Source organism: Microcaecilia unicolor, chromosome 3 (genome assembly GCF_901765095.1).
Source record: "Microcaecilia unicolor chromosome 3, aMicUni1.1, whole genome shotgun sequence".
NCBI classification, from domain to species: Eukaryota; Metazoa; Chordata; class Amphibia; order Gymnophiona; family Siphonopidae; genus Microcaecilia; species Microcaecilia unicolor.
Genome location: NC_044033.1, coordinates 401485311 through 401498124, shown reverse-complemented (window position 1 = coordinate 401498124; position 12814 = coordinate 401485311). Strand labels below are relative to the sequence as shown.

The window sequence follows — 12814 nt, the reverse complement described above, 5'->3', positions numbered from 1 at the left end:
TGCCAAACTGCCCCATTACGTCCTCCAGGTTTACCGTGAAGTCAGTAAGTTTCTCCGACTCGTCCGCTTGAAATACCATTTCCGACACCGGTATCCCACCCAAATCTTCCTCGGTGAAGACCGAAGCAAAGAATTCATTCAGTCTCTCCGCTACGTCTTTGTCTTCCTTGATCGCCCCTTTTACCCCTCGGTCATCCAGCGGCCCAACCGATTCTTTTGCCGGCTTCCTGCTTTTAATATACCCCAAAAAATTTTTGCTATGTTTTTTTGCTGCTAATGCTTTTTTTTGTAATCCCTCTTGGCCTTCTTTATCTGCGCCTTGCATTTGCTTTGACACTCCTTATGCTGCTTCTTGTAGTATGGGACATCAACACCAACATCAATATCAGGGTGCTATAGCTCAAACTAATCAAGGATCTTTTCAAATGATTCAACAAAGCTCTACAACACCTGCTATGTCATCCTGTTCTGCTTTTTTAAATACGCAGGGACCGGTGACGCGTTCCAGTCACTTCAGAAATCAAATGTAATTAATATATCACAGAGGGTTCTTACTCCTATTCAAATGCAAGTATTAGAAACAGGACTCTCATTCATTCCAACTATATCATATAATGCATTTTCAATGAGAATTGACTTGGCAAAATATTTTTAGGAATTTACAGGTTAAATTATTTTTTTCTCAACATACACCATAGCAGGAGGATAGATTCTTATTTCACCCAAAATCGCGATGGATCCCTCCTGGTCCTATGGATTCTTGTATAGCGATGTTTAAGGCTTTAGTTCTACGAGATTTGGACAATTTGGAATCATCTGTGATGGTGCAGGGACAACATAGAAGACGCTATGACAATTTGACAAGAGTAGAACGCAAGGAGTTAAAGATGTTATCCAATGATTCTTCTATTGTTATATGACCCGCGGATAAAGGCGGGTCGATAGTAATTCAAAGCAGAGACACATACGTCATGGAGGTTCACTGGTAAATTTTTGATACTCGCTATTATCAACCTTTAGTAGAAGATCCAGGCCCCACATTGCAGACATCTATTTCAGAAATTGTGGATGGGGCCCTGGAGAGTGGTTACTTGACAAAGGCTGAGTCCCACTTTTTGAAAGTTACAAATGTGAGGAACGGTCCCTAAGGTTCATAAAGATCTTTTTAAACCCCCGGGACGTCCTATAGTGTCCTTATGTGGCACTATTTTAGAACATTTGTCCAAATTTTTGAATTATTTTTTACAGCCATATGTCACAATAGCTAGATCTTATATACAAGACACTGCTCATTTTTTGCGACAGCTGAGCAACATGGAGGAGATTCCGGAGGGAGCAATCTTAGTTACTTTGGACATTGAATCGTTGTATTCAAATATCCCTCAAGATCTTGCTCTAAACATAGTGGAAAGGACCTTAACTAATCATTCGGTTTCTGAGCGTATACCTTCTACTTTTTTTGTTGTCCCTTGCGAGGCTTGTTTTGAAACACAATTATTTTGAATTTGAGTCAGCTTTTTTCTTACAAATTACTGGGGTGACCATGGGTACAGCAGCGGCTCCTAGTATTGCTAATCTGTACATTAGCAATTTCGAGGAAGCAAATTTATATAATTCTCACTGGTTTGTTTATATAAGAAATTGGTGCAGATTCATAGATGATATCTTTTTTATATGGCTCTCTACAGAAGAACATTTGGACCAGTTTTTTTGACTGGCTTAACAGTATAGATGTCCATTTAAAGTTCACTATGAATAAAAATATCCAACAAGCAATATTTTTGGACACGGTAATTCATAAAAGAAGTGGCAATTTATATACCACAGTCCATCACAAGCCCGCTGCTCCAGTATGTGGGAGGAAGCTGCCTCCCCTGAATAGCCAGAACTTCACAAAACTGCCACCAGGAAATACTTAAAAAAACATTCCTTTATTTTCCAGATTCATAAACAAAACTTCCCTCCAGAGTAGAGACTTGCTTCTCAGGCAGGGCTGTTCTGCCTTGCTTAGTACATCAGCCACTTACACAAAGACTTTGCCCCTTTCCCTGAGGGGAATGCAAGAGCCCTTTGGAAATCCCTGCTTTTTGTCCTGGTCAGAAACAAACAAATATTACTTGTCCCACAAGCAGGATTTCCCCTCAAGCCGGTTATCACCAAGCAGCCTTTACTTCCAGGAGGTGCAATACTTTTGGGACTTCCTCACCCAAGGTATTTCAGCCTGCACTGCTCCTCTCCTCCTGAACTGAACCCCTCTTCCCACCAGGCAGCCCTCCTTCATAAACAAGCCTTCCAACTTCAGAGGTTCTCAAAATAATCAGGTTTTACAAAAGAAAAACCGGCTTCTCTAGTTAAGCAGGGTTTAAACCAAAATAAATTCCCAAACCATGTAGGTTTCCAAACCTTCAGGGGCTGTCTTCCTCAGCTCTCAAGCTCCCATTCCATTCTGCCTTCTGCTTCTTGCTCAGCCTCCTTAACCCCCTCCTCCACCTGCTTCTCACCCCACCCTTCCCTCTACAGGTGGGAGGCATCATGTATTGATTATGGAGCCAGGGAACTGGGCTTCTTCCTTCTCCCTCCCTCTTGTGGTCAGAGTGGGTATATACCCATCCTGCCTATCCCTGGGGCTCCCCTTTCTGGGACGGGCAATGCATTCTGGGAGACGTAGTTCAGGATTTTGTTGTTTCATTTTGTACCTCTGGGCTGTAGCCTTGTCACAATAGAAATACATTATTGCAGTTTAATAGTCATCATCCGCATAGATTAAAATGGTCATTACCAGTGGGGCAATTTTTAAGATTGCGGAGAATATGTGATACAGATACATCATTTAAGCAACAAGCTAGTTTACTAACATACAAACTGCGGGAACGTGGGTACCCAGAGAAGTGCATCCAACAAGCGTATAAATGTGCGTGGTTTGCGCAGAGGTCGCTTTTGCTGGCAGACAAACCTAAATAATCTATGAATAGGATGGTTTGTGTGCTAGGTTTTTTCCACTATGGCTCCCCAAAATGCTCAAATTATAAATAAACATTGGCAGGTTTTAACCTTTCATCCGATTTTTTCTGAACAACTGTGTATTGCATATACCCGGGGGCAGAACCTCAGGGTCCAGTTGGTGCATACTTCCATGACATATGAAGGCCTAAACAGAGAAGGTGGATTACATCAACCTTGTGGCACTTGTCAATTTTGTAGTCAGACTTCTATTAACCCATCAAAAATCTTCACAGACATTTAAATTGAGATATAGGACTACATGTAAAACAACTTTTGTGATTTACATTATTGAATGTCCCTGTCATCTATATTATGTGGGGCGGACTATGAGACAAATGAAGGTGAGGTTGACTGAACATAAAAGCAGATTAACAACAAAAACTGCCACTGCTCCTATGGTTACTCATTGTGAACAATTAAATCATACTTTTGCAGACTTACCTTGGTTTATCATTGATCATGTTCCAAATTCTCCACAAGGGTTGGATCGGGCCACTAAATTGGCTCGTCGTGAACAGTGGTGGATTTTTACTTTGAAGACAGTGAACCCCCACGGATTAAATGAAAGTGTGGAGTGGAATACTATAATCTGAACACCCTTAGTTGGCAGCGTCACAGGAGGTTGTACTGGGTGTGAGAACAATTCTTTTCTATAAAGTTAGTTGCAATTCTGACGTCACTTTTGTGAACATTTCCAGCCTCTAGGTGGAAGTAGATGCCTTTATAAACCACTTTAACAGGAGTGAAGTCTAGCTCCTCTCGCTGTTTGTTTGAGGAAGAAGAAAGCAATTGAAACCCGCGGAGTCGGGCGGTTTCAGGGGAAGGTGTGAGATGAACGTTGTTCAGCGAGGTAAGATAAGTGCACAGCTGGCTCATTAAGTACTTATATACTCTTTAAGTGTTTTTAAAAGCACTGTGGTGAAGGGAAGCAAAGCAAAGTTTTAAAAAACGAGCAAAATGCTGATCCCTAAAAAAACATTTAGAGTAACGCGATGAAAGAAGTGCTATACCACTATATGGCAGCTTTATTGTCTGCATAAATTGTGGGTAAGATCTGAGGGTACTCTATATATAAAAATTTATATTTGAAAGTATACTTGAGCGAGCTGTGACACATACATGTTGTATGAATGGGTGGTCTTTAGTCCTGGTTTATGTATATGATACCTTATGAGTGAGGGCAATATGAGAGGCCATAAGGCTAGAGTAATTCTGGATGAATTGTCGGTAATAATTTGCAAAGCCCAAGAATCTCTGAAAGGCCTTGAGGCCTGTGGGTTGCGACCAGTTTGGATAGCAGCAGATTTGGCCAAGTCCACCTGGAGGTCTGAGAATGAAACTATATATCCCAAGAAGGGAATGGACATCTGCTCAAAGGAGCACTTTTCCAGTTTATCATATAGGCTGTTGTCCCATAGTTGTTGTAGCACAGTCTTAACATGGATTCGATGCTGAGGAAGTAATGTAGAAAGAACTAGGATGTCATCCATGTAGACAGAGGAATAGAGGAGGTCTCGAAACACCTCATTAATAAAGTGCTGAACTACTGCTGGGGCATTGCATAACCCAAAAGACATCACTAGATATTCATAACATCCAGTCTGTGTGTTCAAGGCCATCTTCCACTCTTCACCTGCTCAAATATGGATCAGATTATAGGCCCTGTGGAGGTTAGGTTTGGTAAGAATGGTTGCCCCTTGTAGGTGGTCAGAGGTACTTATTCTTAATGGTGATAGCATTCAGGCCATGAATGCTAAATGCAGAGCTATAAGGATCCATCTTTCTTATTAACAAAAAGGAATCCAGCCCCCACCAGGGAGGTGGAAGGATGGATAAAACCACTTCACAGGTTATCCTGAATATACTGCTCCATAACTTTTGTTTCAAGAATGGAAAGCAAGTAGACTTTGTCCTTGGTTGGCATCTTACCCGACAAGAGGTCAATGGGACAATCATACTCCTGATGAGGCTGTAGTCTCTCGGTTTATTTCATGCAGAAGACATCGGCATAAGTGCCATATGTTGCTGGGAGACCAGGAGGCAGAGCTGATTTGGTTTTAGCCAATTAGCTGAGGTTGAACAGGTGTTAGGCAGGAATAAAAACAGTCAGCCCCCTAGGCCAGAATATCTCCAGAGCACCAGTTGATACGAGGTTCATGTTTTTGTATCCAAGGAAGGCCCAAAATGACCTGATTAATTAGTCTAGGGAGTACATAGAATTCTATTGCTTCTTTATACAAGAGGCCCACCTGAAGAGAAATAGGGCTATTAATCGCCAACAGGTGCCCAAGTAGCAGATCCCCATAGAATAAGGAGATACAAAGAGGTATCCTGAGGGGATTTACAGGAATATCATTCTGGCAGATCAGTCATTCATCCACAAGTTCCCTGCGGCCCCAGAGTCAAGGAAGGTTTGGACAATAATTTGATTATCCCTTCACTGAAGAGTGACTGGTAAAGTAATGAGGCTGGATGAAGCAGTTCGAAATGTACCTAGGGGTGCATCCTCAACCAACCCTAGGCCTTGGTGTCCCAATTTCCTGGTACATTCAGTAGCACAATGTCCTGGGTCTGGGCAATATAAACAGAGATTTTGTGCTCTATGATGTTGTTTCTCTTCCTCTGAGAGTCGAGAATGCCCCACCTGAATGGGGACTTCCTCCTCCAGCATGGCAGCGGGGAAGGGAAACTGTGGTTCCATAGACTTCTGAAATTGGGGTGCCAGATGTATGAAGCAACATTGGTCTCCACACTCCTTGACCCTCTCTTGGAATAGTTTGTCAATCTTCAGGCATAGGGAGATAAGGTCATCCAAATTGTTGAGAAGATTCCATCTCGCAAATTCATCCTTGATGGGCCCCATAAGACCCTGCCAAAAGAAAGCCATGGGCTTCTTGATTCTATTGCAGTTCTGAAATCAGGGTCCAGAACTGAATGGCATACTGACCCATGGTTAATGTCCCTGTTGTAGGCACAGTAGCTCAGACGCTATAGAGGAGGAACACCCTGGCTCATCAAACACCTGCCAGAAGTGAATGAGGAAGTCCATCAGGCTGGACATAAGCGGTCATCTGCTTCCACAGGGGACATGCCCAAGCCAGTGCTTGCCAGGAAAGGAGAGAGACAATGAAGGTGACCTTGATCCAATCAGATGGGAGGCTATAAAGAGGAAGTTCAGACTTCTAGGAAGTAGGAAAGATTCTTCAGGCAGGGCTATAAAAAGGAGTTCCAGGACGTAGGACAGATTCTTCTGGCACGGGAAGCTACTGGACCCTAGCAGACGTCTGGAAACATGTGAGGGATGTGGCAATTACAAAAATAAATCTACCCTCCTTTTCAGAAATACGTTTTTGGGAGGTAAAATGCAAACTTTTGCATATAAAAATTGTTAGCCCTGTCTTTGATTTCATATGAGAGGATCTATAAATTTTAGATATGCAACCTTTACACAGCTTATGCTTTGTTGAAGACATAAGCATCTCTTGCAAATAAATTATATTAGGACTCAGTTTTTTCAAACGTTGTAGTTTATAGTTTAGTTATAGTCTATAGTTTATTGCAATTTACTATACCACTGTAACTGACAGGCAGAGCAGAGTGGTTTACATACTACCAATTAAGAAAAGAACAGGAACGTCATCAATAATAGGAAAGATAAAATTATCACACAAATGGAAAGAAAAGTAAAAACAGTGATAAAAGAAGGGAGGGAGAAGAATAAAAGGGTGAGGGAGGGAAGAGAATGTAAATAACTGGTATTAGTTGAAGGGAGGGGGATTCGTTGTTGGCTCCTATCAGTCTGCATCTCAAAGGGCTGTTTGAATAGCTACATCTTCAGTTCAGATTTGAAACTATGAAAAGAGAGGTTACTGTGAAGACAAAGGGGAAAATTGTTCCAAATGTGTGTTGACAAGAAAAAGAAGGTGCAATGTCTAGTAGATTCAAGGCGAGCAAATTTTGGACTTTAGAGGATCAAGCGATGATTGTTGATTGACCAGAGAACCCTGGCTGGTGAGTATGGGTCAGTGGGAGAGGAGAGATAGTCAGGAAAGCCAAACCTGAAGACTTTGAATGTAAGGATAACCACTTTATAAATGATGTGTTGTTGAACTGATAGCCAATGATATAGTTTCAGTAAAGGAGTTTGATCAAAGTGGTGAGCAGAACATAGTAGCCTTATGGCTGTGCTTTGAAGGTTTTCTTTAAAGACATATGAAGTAAACCAGCATAAATGGTATTGCAATAGTCAAGTCATGAGGTGAAGAAAGAGAGGATAAGTGAATGAAACTGATTAGGTCAAAGAAATGGCGTATCAACCACAGTTGGTGAAAAACAAGAAAACTGACTCTAGACAAATGTGAGATTTGAGGTTGGAAGGAAAAGGAAGAATGAAGATTATACCAAGATAATGGAAGCTCCAAACTGGGGTGATTAATGTACCAAAAAGCTGAATGGGGGAGGAAGGAGTGACATGTATTTGAAAACCACTAGGCCACTTTTTAGCACAGCTTTGTAATAGGACCCTTAAGTATTTCCCTATCTCCAGAGGATTATAATTTAATTTTTTTTTACTGGAGGCAATAGAGGGTTAAGTGACTTACTCAAGATCACGAGAAGCAGTAGTGGGGTTTGAACCAGAATTCCCTCACTGTCAACCCAGTGCTTTAACCATTAGGTTATGCTTTCCAATGGTCATCACTTTGCACTTGCCCATATTAAATTTCTTCTGCAATTTGGATGCCCAGTTATCCAGTCTCATAAGGTTTTCCTGACATTTCTCACAGTTCACATGCAATTTAACAACTTTGAATAAGTTTGTGTCATCGACAAATTTAATTACCTCACTTGTTGTTCCCATTGCCAGATGATTTCACAAATTTATTTATTTAAAAGCTTTTATTCTGCTTAATCCAAAGTTCTTAGCGGATCACAAATTAACACACATAAATCACCTTAAACTAATTAATATACAAAAAATATATTAACAGACATGTCAGAAAGCACTGACCCTAGTAAGGTCCCTCTCACCTTTTATCACATTCAACGCCTTTTGATGTCTGCACCCCAAATGCATCACTGTTTTTTTTAACCATTAAGGAGGTAATTTATCAACATGGGATAGCATTAAGACAAGTTTTTTTTACCACAAGTTGTGCTATTGTAGCACAGGGTCCCATTTTATGTAATGGGACCCTGTGCAAAATAGCACAATTAGTGGTAAAATAACCCATCTTAATGGTAGCCCACATTGATAACTTTTCCCTAACCCCTAGATTCTATATATGGCACTCAAAATTGTGCACAAAAATGTGTGTGTGCCCAATTGCATGCAAATTTACTTGGATAACAAGCCAATTAGTGCTGATAATTGGGTGATAGTCAATTATTGGCACTAATTGGCAACACTTAGAATTTACATGCACATCTTATTAGGCGCTATTCTATAAAGATGCGCATGTAAATTTTATGCATGATCAGAAAAGGGGAGGGGCATGGGCAGGTCATGGGCATTCAGGGGCCCTTTTACTTAGCTGTGTAAGCGTCTATGCGCACCCAATGCACGCCAAAATGAAGTTACTGCTTGGCTACCACATGGCTCTTGCAATAATTTCATTTTTGGCATGCATCCGATACGTGCAGTTGAAAAATAATTTTTATTTTTTGATGCACGTATTGGACACGCGCCAAATGGCATTTAACACACATAGGTCATTACCGCCCGGTTACCGTGTGAGACTTTACCACTGGGTCAATGGCTGGCAGTAAGGTCACAGACCCAAAATGAATGCGCAGCAATTTTGATTTTGCCGCACATCCATTTTCGGAAATGGTCTTTTTTATAGGCGCGCTGAAAAATGGATCAACATATGCCAAAAACCCGTACCTACACTACTGCAAGCCATTTTCAGCACACCTTAGTTAAAGGACCCCTTAAAGAATTTACACGCAGTGTTACAGAAAATATGGCAGATCTTCGTCTAATTTAGCATGAGGATTTACACTAGGTTTCAGGATCCTGGTGCTAAGTGCTATAAACTGTGCCCAACTCAGAGTACATAAGTATTGCCATACTGGGAAAAGACCAAAGGTCTATCGAGCCCAGCATCCTGTTTCCAACAGTGGCCAATCCAGGTCACAAATACCCGGTAAGATCCCAAGTATGTACAAAACATTTTATACTGCTTATCCCAGAAATAGTGGATTTCTCCCAAGTCCATTTAATAACGGTCTATGGACATTTTCTTTAGGAAGCCATCCAAACCTTTTTAAAACTCCGCTAAGCTAACCGCCTTTACCGTATATAGAACAGAACTTAGTGCTCTTTTTTTGTGTGTTAATTTTTCAGCACCATATATAGAATTCTGGTCTAAATGTTTAACTGTCAAGCATTAGCCCAAACTTCCAGTTTTGTAGATTGGATAGCATAGATCCAAACCATGAACTTAGGTGTCTTATACAATTATTACATTTTTTCAAACTCTTCTTCTTCAAACCCCTATATAAATATTAACACGGTATATATGGGTTTGTAAAGCAAATGCATTTCAACAATTATTCAGGTTTTCTGAATTTCTGATCTGAAGAAGAAAGGTTACCTTTGAAAGCTCATCAAAGAAATATATTGTTAGTCCAATAAAAAGGGTATCATCTTATTTCCTTTTCTTTGCCTTGTTTTATTTCTGTTTATAACAATTAATTACACATGTTCTATGCAAAGTCAAATATGAGTTAACTGCTTTACCTCTTTTTGCCTGGAAAGAAAGGCATCAATGAAACTTCTCTGGTCATTTGTATCCAGTTGTTTATGAGACTCTATTAATGTAGTTTTTATACAATCATTTACTTCTGTTACAATGTTCTGTATCTGTCTGCCACTTCTAATAAGGAATCCAAGTATTGGGAATACGTTGTACAACTATGAACAGACATAGCAAAACAAAAAATCACTAATGCATAATAAGCAGAAGTAGATAGTCTATTATTGAAATGGACACTTAGATTAAATGGAATTTTAAATTAAACTGGAAATGATCCATTTGAGACTTATGGTATATAACTTTAATTATGATCTACCTTCTAAACTCTAATCCTCAAATCCAGAATTCAAGAGGATGCAACTTTTGTAAAAATATAATATATCATCCAGTATACAGTTTAGTGCATGTAGAGGGTCTTTTTATTAAAGATTAGCAAATGATATTTGCCACAAAAACTATTTTGAGGTCTGTTTGCAAAAGGTTTTCTTTCATTTTGTGCCTATAGAAAACATGTTTAGTAAATAAGGCCCTTTACTCTTATGGACCCTGCTACAGATAATCCACCTCATAATCGAAAGTGAAATACGCCCATATTTCGACCTAAATCGGGAGATGGGCGTCTTTCTCGGATGGGTGCCCAAATCGGTATAATCGAAAGCCGATTTTGGGCGTCTTCAACTGCACTCCGTCGCGGGAACAAATAAAGTTGACGGGGGCGTGTCGGAGGAGTGGTGAAGGCGGGACTGGGACGTGGTTATCGGACGAACAGAGATGGGCGCACTCAGCCGACAATGGAAAAAAGAAAGGCGTTTTTAGCGAGAATTTAGGTCACTTTTTGTGGACTTTTTTCTCACGAACAGGTCCCCAAAAAGTGCCCCAACTGACCAGATGACCACTGGAGGGAATCGGGGATGACCTCCCCTGACTCCCCCAGTGGTCACTAACCCCCTCCCACCAAAAAAAAAAAGAAGTTTGAAAACATTTTTTACCAGCCTGTATGCCAGCCTCAAATGTCATACCCAGCTCCATCACAGCAGTATGCAGGTCCCTGGAGCTGTTTTTAATGGGTGCAGTGGACTTCAGGCAGGTGGACCCAGGCCCACCCCCCCTACCTGTTACACTTGTGCTGGTAAATGGGAGCCCTCTAAACCCCCCCAAAACCCACTGTATCCACATGTAGGTGCCCCCCTTCACCATTAAGTGCTATGGTAATGGTGTTGAGTTGTGGGGAGTGGGTTTTGGGGGGGGGGGATTTGGGGGGCTCAGCACCCAAGGGAAGGGAGGTATGCACCTGGGAGGTCATTTAATGTTTTTTTTTATTTTTGAAAAGTGCCCCCTAGGGTGCCCGGTTAGTGTCCTGGCATGTGAGGGGGACCAGTGCACTATGAATCCTGGCCTCTCCCACAACCCAAAGCCTCGGTTTCGATTATCGCTGAAAAACGAAAACGCCCAGCTCAAAAAAATGCCCACATCCAATGCATTTGCCTGGCACAAACCGTATTTTCGAAACTAAAGATAGACATCCATCTTTTTTGAAAATACGGTTCGGTCCGCCCCTTCACGGACCCGTTCTCGGAGATAAACGCCCAAGGAAATAGGCATTCGCGTTCGATTATGCCCCTCCACATGTGCTAATCTTTAGTAAAAGACCTCCTTAAAAAGGCACAAAAACAAGAGTCCTAGCAAGCATGGAAAAACATCACACTCTCATATATAAATAGTCAGCTGATTAGCTATTCCTCCTTTTCACAAAACCACATTAGAATTTTGGGGTGTGGAATAAATGGGGATTGCTCCTTACATTTACCACAGTGTGTGCCAAATCAACATTACCGCTTGGCTACCGTGTGCCACGAGCAATAATTCTGAATTTGGTGCGCGCCAAATAAGCAGTAGATAATATTTTCTGTTTTCTACTGTGTGGTGCTTACCTGGCAGTAAACGGCAGTGGACGCACGCTGCATGCCTACCACCCGGGTAGCACTAAGTCAATGGTTGGCGGTAAGGTTTTAGGCCAAAAATGGACACGTGGTTTTTATTTTGTTGCACATCCCGGTTCCTTAAAAAATGTCCCTTTTCCAGGACATGGCAAAAACTGGCTGGCGTGCGCCCAAAAGATGGGCTCGGACTGCCGCAGGCCACTTTTTGCTGCAGCTTAGTAAAAGAGCAAATCGACCTTACCCAGGAGCTTGCCCAGGAATCTGGCAGTAGTTCTGGTTCTGCCTTGCACCCTTTCCAGTGCTAGAAAATAGTTTTTAATTTCTAGTGCCAGTGCGTGTGGTAAGGGCTCCGGCAGTACATGATTACATGACAATTTTTTAAGTAGCACTCAGCCATTTATTGCCCCTACTTTGAAAATGCCCTTTTATTCATGACGGTATCACATCAAAAAGATAACTACCGTGGTTTACAATGTTAATTAATATCTATATAAATAATTCTCACCTCCAATGTTCTGAAGCTCACTCTGTGGCAGGGAAACACTGAAGCCCTCACTCTCACTCATGGACATGCCCTCAGCCACGCCCCATCCAGACATAATTCACAACCCCAATGTTCTTTGAAGCCTCCACAATTCCCAACAAAAAGGGCTGCAAATACTACACGCTAGCAGAATACTGCACCTTAATCACACATGAAAAACACATGAAAAACACATGACACAACAGACATGACACAAGGAACTAGAAATCAAAAAATATGAAGGCAAAATACTGAACTGGAAAGTTAACTCAAGAAGTCAGACTCAGCATACAGCAATACCAGAAAAATTGAAACTTACATGCAAAATATCACAGATTCACATTTCCAAAAGCTGACATATTCCAATTAATAAATTCTGAATAAAATACTTTTTCTACCTTTGTTGTCTGATCTATTTGCTTTGGTCCCAGTGTCTTCTGTTTTATGCAGTGTCTTCTTTCCATCTGATATTTTTTCTCTCACCATGTCCACCATCCTCCTGTGTCCTTATGTGTCCTGTCTACCATCTGTAGCCCTGTCCCTATCCTTCCTCGAGTTTCAGTATCTGCCCTCAACGTGTTCCAAACCAG

At 41.3% G+C, this 12814-nt stretch overlaps 1 protein-coding gene across 2 annotated transcripts in view; it reads right to left on the bottom strand.

Annotated features, from left to right (window-relative positions):
- Positions 1–12814, bottom strand: part of LOC115467070 (cytochrome P450 2K1-like) — a 154413-nt gene that overhangs the window by 62715 nt on the left and 78884 nt on the right. For both annotated transcript variants that reach the window (XM_030198749.1, XM_030198748.1), the window contains exon 5: positions 9746–9919. In XM_030198749.1, coding sequence (XP_030054609.1) covers positions 9746–9919 — 174 coding nt within the window. The remainder of the gene's footprint in view (positions 1–9745; positions 9920–12814) is intronic.